Source organism: Orycteropus afer, unplaced genomic scaffold, assembly GCF_000298275.1.
Source record: "Orycteropus afer afer isolate SDZICR_OR568_19922 unplaced genomic scaffold, OryAfe1.0 scaffold00198, whole genome shotgun sequence".
Taxonomy (NCBI): domain Eukaryota; kingdom Metazoa; phylum Chordata; class Mammalia; order Tubulidentata; family Orycteropodidae; genus Orycteropus; species Orycteropus afer.
In genome coordinates, this window is record NW_006921785.1 from 2,257,785 (window position 1) to 2,268,619 (window position 10,835).

At 39.1% G+C, this 10,835-nt stretch overlaps 1 protein-coding gene across 1 annotated transcript in view; it reads right to left on the bottom strand.

Annotated features, from left to right (window-relative positions):
- The window catches only part of ATP13A5 (ATPase 13A5), a 201,616-nt gene that overhangs the window by 73,425 nt on the left and 117,356 nt on the right, over nucleotides 1-10,835 (bottom strand). Inside the window, exon 17 of the mRNA XM_007948018.1 lies at nucleotides 6,341-6,458. Coding sequence (XP_007946209.1) covers nucleotides 6,341-6,458 — 118 coding nt within the window. The remainder of the gene's footprint in view (nucleotides 1-6,340; nucleotides 6,459-10,835) is intronic.

A 10,835-nucleotide genomic window follows, 5' to 3' on the forward strand; every position in this document is an offset into this window, starting at 1 on the left:
CGCTATGAGTCGGGGCCGACTCGACAGCAAACAACAACAACATATGCAAGACAGTATAGAATAGTTGAATACAGAGTCATTCATTTTAGCCTCTACCCGTCACCTTCAGTAAGTATATGGCATCAGCCAGGGCTTTCACGATTGTTCAGAATTTGTAATCAGAGGCTTGAAGTCTAATTGAGTTACATTATGTAGGGTTGTGTAAGGCTTCTCCTCTGCAATGGAATTAAATCTTGGATGGCTTTCTTTAAGGTAAATTTGGGGACCAAAATTATTTACTTGAGCTCTCATGGTTCCTTTTGCTGTGCAGATATCTTAGTGATACCACAGGGAGAGGAAGAGGGAGGAGAGGGAAGGCTAGAGATCCAGTTTCTCTGCACAATTTCATTTCAGCCCCTGTTTTCAGTCCTGGCTCTCACCTTCTAGCAAAATCTTGTGCATCCACTATTCCTTTTACCTGCCCTACTTTTTCTTTGGATCTATGCACGCCTTCATTCCTGACTGTATTCAGATCTCTGTCCCACTGCTGCCTACTCAGAGGGTTCCCCAGATGGCATGTCTTTTTTATTTTTTAATACTCTCAACCCACTTTTTTTTTTTTTTTTTCCTTCAAGGCATATGTCACAACTTGACAATATGTTACAACCTTATTTTTTATCAGTCTCCCTAAATGGGATGAAAACTTCATGAGGTCAAGAGCTTTATTTTATTCACTGCTTAAGTCACAATGCTTTGTAGAGTATGTAATACAAAGTAAAGCACAATAAAAATTGGTTAAACCAATAAACATGATTTTCATCACATTTGTTTTTTTCCCCAGTTTGGAAATTTTCCTAAGTCATATCAATAAACTCTTCCACTTCCCTTTTTTTTTCACTCCAGGTTTTTGGAGCTTTTCTTTTCTTCTTTTTTCCAATTACAAAAATTTTCTGTATACAAAATGATTTGAAGAAAAACCAGTATTCTATTCCTTTATCCTGCTTGAAAATACTAACTAAATTCCAAGAAGCATAATAAATCAAAAACCAAACTCACTGCCATCAAGTAGGTTCCAATTTATAGTGACCCCTCCTTGGGTTTCCAAGGAGGTATCACTATGGAAGTAGATTGCCCAACCTTCCTTCCAAGGAGTGGCTGGTGATTAGCACCAGCCTTCTGGTTAGTAGTCAAATGCCTTAGGCACTACACCACGAGAGGTCCTAAGAAGCATAATAGGCTCCTGATGTTCTCTGGGAAAAAACTTGAAATACTTAGAAATCTAGCACATTTTATCCTCAATTTTTCTTATATTTATAACAATGCCATTTCACTGGTGAGTCTTAATTGAGAACAACACAGATGCATTTATATGTAGCAGTTGAGCAGTGGCATACTCCATCCCTTTTAAGAGCATCTTTTCTTCACACATGACTACAAAATTTTATCTTGAAAAATTGCAAACTCCTGTGTGTCACAGGCCTTTATGTTTTCTCAAGAAAAACTAAACCTTTCAATGTTAAATCTGAGAATGTCATTCGTGTATTCAAAACGAGCCTTGTGATTCTATATAGAAGATTAGAATGCTATGGCTGAAAAGTTCCTTAGAGATCATCCAATCCCACATTTTATGTTGTTGTTGTTGTTAGACGCTGTTGAGTCACCTCCAACTCATGGTAACCTTATGCACAGAAGAACAAAATATTGCCCGGTCCAGCATCAGCTCCACAATCCTTGCTATGCTTGAGGCCATTGTCACAGCCACTGTGTCAATCCATCTCATTGAGGGCCTTCCCCTCTTTTGTTAACCCTCCACCTTACCAAGCATGACAGCCTTCTCCAGGGAATGGTCCCTTCTGATAACATGACCAAAGTAGGTGAGATGAAGTCTGACCATTCTCGCTTCCAAAGAGCATTCTGGCTGCACTTCTTCCAGGACAGATCTGTTAATTCTTTTAGCAGTCCATTGTACTTTCAGCATTTTTTGCCAGCACCACAACACAAAAGCATCAATTCTTCTTCAGTCTTCCTTAATCATTGTCCAGCTCTCACACGCATATGAGGCGATTGAAAGTATTATGGCTTGTGTCAGGCACACCTTACTACTCAAGGAGACATCTTTGCTCCACAACACTTGAAAAAGGTCCTTTGCAGCCAACTTGCCCATTTGACCACTAACCAGAAGGCTGGCAGTTCAAACCCACCAGCCACTCCTTGGAAGGAAGGTTGGGCAATCTACTTCCATAGTGATATCACCTCGGAAACCCAAGGAGGGGTTGTTATGAGTCGGATCCAACTCTATGGCAGTGAGTTTGTTTGTTTGTTTGTTTTGGTATACATCGTCTGATGTCCTGACTGCTGCTTCCATTGGCATTGATTGTAGAACCAAGCAATGTGAAGTCTTTGACAACTTCAGTCTTTTCTCCATTTATCATGCTACTGCTTATAGGTCCAGTTTGAGGACTTTTGTTTTATTTATATTGAGATGTAATCCATACTGCAGATGTGGTATTCTTCAATCTCTATCAGTAAGTGCCTCAAGCCATCCTCACTTTCAGCAAGCAAAGTTGTGTCATCAGCATATTGCAAGTTGTTAATGATTCTTCCTCCAATCTTGATGACACTTTCTTCTTCATATAGTCCAGCTTCTTGGATTATTTGCTCAACATAGGATTGAATAAGTATAGTGAAAGGATACAAACCTGATATACTCCATTCTTGATTTTAAACCATGCAGTGTCCCTTTGTTCTGTTCGAACAACAGCCTCCTAGTCTATGTACAGGTTCCTAATGAATATAATTAAGTGTTCTGGAATTCCCATTCTTCTCAATGTTATCCATAATTTGTTATGATCCACATAATGGAATGCTTTTGCATAGTCGATAAAACACAAGTAAAATCTTTCTGGTATTCTTTGCTTTCATCCAAGATCCATGTGACATCAGCAATGATATCCCTTGTTCATGTCCTCTTCTGAATCCAGCCTGCATTTCTGGAAGTTCTCTGTCAACATACTGCTGCAATCGTTTTTGAATTATCTTCAGTAAGATTTTACATGCATGAAATATTAATGATATTGTTCAATAATTTCCACATTCTGTGGCATCACCTTTCTTTGAAATGGGTACAAATATGGATCTCTTCCAGTCAGTTGGCCAGGTAGCTGTCTTCCAAATCTCTTGGCATAACTGAGTGAGTGCCTCTAGTGGGGCATCTGTCTGTTGAAACATCTCAATGGGTATTCCATCAATTCCTGGAGCCTTGTTCTTCGCCAATTCCTTCAGTGCAGCTTTGAATTCTTACTTCTGTACAATTGGTTCTTGAACATATTCAACCTCCTGAAATGGATGAAGATCAACCTGTTCATTTTGGTGCAGTGACTCTCTGAATTCCTTCCATCTTCTTTTGATGCTTCATGCATCATCATTCAGTATTTTATCTATAGAATCTTTCAATACTGCAACGTCAGGCTTAAATTTTTTCCTCAGTTCTTTCAGCTTGAGAAATGCCAAATGTGTTCTTCTCTTTTGGTTTTCTAACTCCAAGTTCTTGCACATTTCATTATAGTAATCAGCTTTGTCTGCTCAAGCTGTTCTTTGAAATTTTCTCTTCAGCTCTTTTATCTTGTCCTTTCTTCCATTTGCTTTAGCTACTCTTTGTTCAAGGGCAAGTTTCAGCTTCTCTTCTGACATTCATTTTGGTCTTTTCTTCTTTTCTCCTCTTTTTAATGACCTCTTGCTTTCTTCATGGATGATGTTCTTGATGCCATCCCACAATTCTTCTGGTTTTCGGTCATTGGTCTTCATTCGATACATCAACTCTATTCTTTAGATGGTCTCTAAATTCAGGAGGGATATATTCAAGGTCATATTTTGGCTCTTGTGGACTTGTTTTAATTGTCTTCAACTTCAAGTTGAACGTGCATATGAGCAGTTGATGGTCTGTTCCACAATCAGCTCCTGGCCTTGTTTTGGCCTCTTGCCACAGATGTAGTCAATCTGATTCTTGTGTACTCCATCTGGTGAAGTCCACATATATAGCTGCTGTTTGTGTTGTTGAAAAAAGGTATTTGCAATGAATAAGTCACTGGACTTGCAAAATTCTATCATGAGATCTCCAGCATTATTTCTGTCATCAAGGACAAATTTTCCAACTATCAGTGATTCTTCTTTGTTTCCAACTTTTGCATTCGAATCACCAGTGATAATCAGCACATCTTGATTGCATATTTGGTCAGTTTCAGACTGGAGAAGTTGATAAAAATCTTCAGTTTCTTCATCTTTAGCTTTGGTGGTTGGTGCATAAATTTGAATAATAGTTGTATTAACTGGCCTTCCTTGTAACGGTATGGATATTATCCTATCACTGACAGCATTGTACTTCAGGACAGATCTTCAAACATGCTTTGTGATGATGAATGTCATGCTATTCCTCTTCAAATTGTCATTCCCAGTATAATAGAGCATATGATTGTCTGAATCAGAATAGCCAAAACTGGTCCATTTCAGCTCACTAATGCCTAGGATATCAATCAATATGTGTTCTATTTCATTTTGACAACTTCCAGTTTTCCTAGATTTATACTTCATACATTTCATGTTCCAATTATTAATGGATGTTTGCAGCTGTTTCTCCTCAATTTGAGTCATGCCACATCAGCAAGTGGAGGTCTCAAAAGCTTTACTTTATCCATATCAGTAAGGTTGATTCTACTCTGATGATGTACCTCTTTCCGAGTTGTATTTTGAGAGCTTTCTGATCTAAGGGGCTCATCCTCCTTCACTGTACTGGACAATGTTTCTGGGCTATTCATAAAGTTGCCCAGTAATGTATCAATGTTTCTCTGTTATTCATAAGGTTTTCCCTGGCCAATTCTTTGAGAAGTGGATGGCTTCCTCCTTCTTCCTAGTTTGTCTCAGTCTGTAAGCTACATTGAAGCTTGTGCACCATTTACAACCCTGCCAGCACTTGAAACACCAGTGTACAGCCTCAAGCCTCACAGAAACATGCAAGCCATCACAGTACGACAAATTGACAGACAAGTTTGTCTCCCTTAGCTGTTTGAAACCTCTCCGCCCTCCTGTTACCTGGATCCCAGCTGTTGCTGCTGGGTCAGTCTGGTCACCTGGCTTTTCTTTTCCCCACTTTCCTGCCTCTTGGGGGTGGGGCCTGTGTCCTTCCCCTTACCTGGATCTCTGCCACTACATACATTTTATAGTTGTGGAAAAGGCTCAGGGTAAGAAAAGGACAATTTTATTTGTCATCTTAGAGTAGATGGACTTGTGTTGCAAAGAGTAATGTTGAATATCCAGGAGATCAGTATCATACACAGAAGGTTAATTGTATGTAAATGAGGATCTCACTATCACTAATACAAAATCTAACAGAAATAATACATAGATTATGTATTATTCAATTTTCCACTGTATTTATCTACTGCTTTGGCATAGATAATTCAAAAAATAACATTAGAATCCTGAGATATACTAAAAGGAAAAAAAAAAAAAACTATCCTCTAAAGGGGAAAATTTATTTCCCTAGGATCTCTGGTAGTGTAGTGCCTAAGGCATTTGACTGCTAACCAGAAGGTTGGTAATTCAAACTCAACAGCTACTCCTCAGAAGGCAGATTGGGCAATCTACTTCCATAGTGATACTGCCTCAGAAACCCAAGGAGGGTCACTATGAGTCAGGTCCAACTTGATGGCACATAACAACAACAGGCGATCTGGTGGTATAGTGCCTAAGGCATTTGACTGCTAACCAGAAGGCTGGTGGTTCAAACCCACCAGCCACTCCTCGGAAGGAAGGTTGGGCAATCTACTTCCATAGAGAAACCACCTTGGAAACCCAAGGAGGGGTCTTGCTATGATTTGAATTAACTTCACAGCAGTGAGTTTTTTCTTTTTCTTTTTCTTTTTTTTTTTGGTAATATAATTAAGAATACTGAATTTTATTTCATATAAGGAACTCAATTTGCACTCATTACCTACCCACATATGAAGTAGGTATAGTATTGAGCCCTCAAAGAAATGGAGTCCAAAGGTTTATATGTGGGATACTCATGTAAGTCAGCCATATGATCTGAGGTTGAAGGAAGGCTTGGTTGTTTCTGGTGGGACAGGAGCTGAGACTGAGATGGGCATGGTACAGGGCACAGCAAAGATAACTAAATCACTGGCACCCAAATCACTTGGCATTGTGAGTGATAGGGCCCATAGTTGACATTTCCAAGTTGGAGCAGTGGATGAGATGGATTTTCCATCTCCCAGAGCCTCCCGGGGAGAAGAACCTGTCCACTTACAGGGCTCATTCATTTTATGCACACAAAGCCCACCATACTGCCAATGGTCCAGTTCCTTACCTGGATAAACTCAACACTTCTGAAAGCATCCCCATCTTCAAGGTTTTATGGGCAAGGGCAATGACACGGAAGCCTTGCATTGTGTAATTCCTCAGCTCTTGTGAGAAATTTTTGGGCACTGTAATGAGAGAGTGAAAGAATAAATATAACTTCACATTGAAGGCTGCCCAGCTCCTAGTCAAGATTTTGGGATATTGTCACCTTACCCTGTTTTAACTGTCACTCTGCAAAAATGTTTTAATAGAAAAACTGCAACTTTGTTCAAAGGCCACAAACAATGACACTGGTATGTTCTTACTAGTCTAGTGGAAATGACTTCCAAACTGGTGTCAAGTGTACCTACTGGGTTCACTGAGAAACAGCCTCAGGACTAGGTCTGGATGCACAGGTGGATAAAATAAGGGAAATGGCTGTTCCTCTAGATCAAGACTGAAAAGCTACAACACCCAAGTCAAATTCGGCCCACTGTCTGTTTTTGTAAATAAAATTTTATTGGGTCACAGACATGTACATTTATTTGAATATTGTTTGTGCCTGCTTTCATGCTATAATGGCAGAGTTGAGTAGTTGAGATGGGCAGAGTAGATGAGACAGTGTGGCCAGCAAAGCCTGAAATATTTACTATATGAACCTTTAAAGAAAAAATTTGCCAATCACCTGCTCTAGATGAGAGATGATACAAATTTTAACATTGTAATCATAACTAATGTTTGTAATCTGTAAAATCTTTATGTTTTACAATATTCCTATAAAAGTATTAGGAGAAAGCATAGTATAATGAGAAGTACACTGACTTGTTGTTGTTGTTGTGTGCTGTCGAGTTAGACCCTACTCATAGCGACCCCTCCTTGGGTTTCCGAGGCAGTATCACTATGGAAGTAGATTGCCCCATCTTCCTTCTGAGGAGTGGCTCGTGGGTTTGAATCCCCGGCCTTCTGGTTAGCAGTCAAATGCCTTAGGCACTATGCTACCAGAGCTCCTTAGGTACTAAATAAAACACCTGAGCTCTATTGTCTATTCTACTACTAACTAGATTTCTGACTGTGCATGTTAATTCTTTCTCTGGACCTCATCTTTCCCATTCATAAAAATGAGAGGGTACAGATCACTAGTTTGTTTGGTTTTTTTTTTTTCTTTTTTAATTATTTATTTTGATTTGGGTGAAAATTTACAAAGAAAATTGGTTTTCCATTCAACTGTTCATACACACTTTTTCCCCTAACATAGTTTGCAATCCCTACAATGTAACAGCAATCTTCCCATCTCCTCCCTGTGGTTACCATTTCCCTTTGTCCTTCTTTTCTATCCATTCCTGCCCCCTGAGCTTTATCTTTGGGCAAATGCTGCCCTTTTGGTCTCTTATGGTTGACTTTCTAAAGGAGCATCTACCTTTTGGTGTTACTGGTCACCTCATAGGTCTTTCTGTTGATTGGTTGAAAATTGAGCCACCAGAGTGAGTTCCGTTCCGGGCCCAAAGAGTGACTAAGGGTCATAGTCTTAGGAGTTTCATCAGTCTCTATCAGACCCCTAAGCCTGATCTTTTTAACAATTTTGAGTTTTGTTCCACACTTTTCTCCCATTCTATGTAAGATCTCAAATTTTGATCCCTTTCAGAGTGGTTGGAAGTGGTATCCAGGCACCATCTAGTTCTTTTGGTCTCAGGGTAGTGAAGGGTGAGGTTCCCATGGTCCAATAGTCCCTTGGACTAATTATTTCCATGTGTCTTTGATTTTCTTCACTCTTCTTTGATCCAGTCAAGGAGAGATTTATAGTTGCATATTTGATGGTCATTTGTATCTAAGACCCCAGTCACTACGCACCAAAGTGGGACGTAAAACAATGTTTTTGTGTACTATGCTATGCCAGTTGAACTTGCTGTCTGTCATGAGTATGGTCCCAAGCCCTAAGGCCCTACAACTCATTCCCTCAAAGTGTTTGGTTGTGACTAAGAGGTTAGCTCTACTATATATATGGACATTTTTTTTAGCACATACATATGTAGAAATATCATCTGTCAAACCTATACATGGTTATGGGTGTAATCCCATTTGTCTACCCATAGCTGATCATCTTGCTTGTCTACCTGTGAATCCACCCATAGATTAATGTTTGTTATTTCTGATAATGCAGTATTGTGTGTAATAGTATTTACCTTTGTAGTCTGTAACTCTTATGTACCTTTCTGTGGCTTCCTTTTCCTTAGGGATATTGTGCTGATCACCTACTTTTGGTATATTGTCTTTCCTTTCACCCAAATCAATATGTGTCACTTACTTATCTAGTAATTGTCCCTCCCCTCTCCTCCCATCCCTGGTAATTATCGAATAATGTTTCTTTCCATGTGTATATCTTTCCTTGACCTTTTGTAATAGTGGACTCATATAATATTTATCCTTCTGTGATTGACTTATTTCACTCAGCATAATGTCTCATCCATTTTATGAGGTGTTTTGCAGATTCTTCATTATTCTTTAGTGTTGCATAGTATTCCATTGTGTGTATGTACCATAGTTTGGTTATTTACTCATCTGTTGATGAGCACTTAGTTTGTTCCCATCTCTTTGCTATTGTGAGTAGTACCACAATAGACATGGATGTGTATATATCTACTCATGTCCTGGCTCTCCCTTCTTTAGGATATATACCTATTAGTATGATTGCTGGATCAATGGATATTTTATTTCCAACTTTTTAAGCAAGTGCCACACTGTTTTCCACAGTGGTTGCCCATTAGGTTTGTTGTTGTTAGTTGCTGTTGAGTCTATTCTGACTCATGGTAACCCATGTATGCAGAGTAGAACTGATCCACAGGGTTTTCTTGCCTGTGACTTTCAGAAGCCGATTGCCAGGTCTGTTTTCCAAGGTGCCTGTAGGGTTTAAACTGCCAACTTCCCATCTACTAGTTGAGCCATTCAGCTTAGACCTTCTATAATTCTAAAATAATTCTGGAGATGGGGATCTAATTTTGAAGAACCTCCCAGCTCTCTATAATTAAATACAGGGAAAAAAATATATCACTGAGGATGATATTAGTGTTGAGGATCAGAAACTAGGACAATAGGAGGAATTGGAAAGGCTGCCAAAACCAATAACCTACTGCCATCAAATTGATTCTGACTCAAGGTAACTGCTATAGGGTTTTCAAGGCTATAAATCTTTATGAAAGCAGACCGCCTCATTTTTCTTGCACAGAGTGGCTGGTGGGTTCAAACTGCAGACCTTTTGGTTAGCAGCTTAATGCCTTAACCACAGAGCCACCACTGCCAGAAGAATAAAAATGTGTTAAGTGACAGGCCCCAATCCTTACTGATACAGTAAGGACAATTGACACCACTTATAATTTTAAGATAGTCACTTGTGTCTGTTTAAGGAAAAAACAATGCTGTCAATTTGGGAAGGATAAGGTTAACAGAAACTGTGAGAAGGTCAAAGTTAGAAAAAAATAGACATTTCAAAGGTACAAAAAGACTCCAAGGGGAGAAAAAAGTTAAAGCAATCCTTTGCCATATGTAAAATTCTGTGCACTAGTTGATGGCTATCAGCAATCGTAAAGAGAATATAGATGAAAATCAGGAGAAAAAAGGCCAATTTTATCCAAATGAACTCATTTGAATGCAACAATATTCTTATAAATCTGAGCTGCCGCTTAGAGAGTGCATATGTTTGCAAGACTAAGAAACAATACAAATCAGTTCAAAATCTGGCCTAGAAAGATGAAATTGCTGTGAAAATGATCAATTACCTTGCTTTAAAACCTTCTAATTTACTCTAATCATATATATTTTTTTTTTTCTAAGAGATTTGTCTTTTCTATGTTCTTCTCTTATCATTCTATCTGAGTCCTGTATGTGGAGTCAGTCCCCCGGGGGTGAAGGAGCACTCCTGTTCCCTCTGAGTGATACTCATTCTAATCCTCCCTGGTTCTCTGACTCCATGTATTCTACTCCCAATTGATTCATATTTCCTTCCCTGATGTCCCTTTTTGATTGTTTTTCTGGCTGGACTAGATCCGGAAATGTATTCCCTGCTTTGAGATGATCATTCTTGCCTTCTTGAGCAACTGTGCCTTTTCACACACACTCATAAATGACCACCTCCATATTTACTGATTTCAGTTTGTTTGTTTGTGTTTTAACTTTTAAAATGTTTACTTATTAACTGGACTGCACACGTAACTGCCCTCATGAACAACTGCCTCCTCTGTCGTGAGACAAGAACTGGATGGCCTGGCTACCATTACTGAACATTTTGATCAAAGATTTTATAGCAGAATCCTAATCAAGAGTGGGTAAAATACAGAACCGAATTTCAAATCTCATAGAATCCAGACTTTCTGGAGCCATTAAGGCTAGATGATTTTGCTAAACTATTGCCCGGAGATTATCCTTAAAAATTAACATTAGAGGCGGGGCAAGATGGCGGACTAGGCAGAAGGATTGCACAGACCCTCTTCAACAAAGAAAAGGGAAACCAATTAACACAGACACAGAAGATA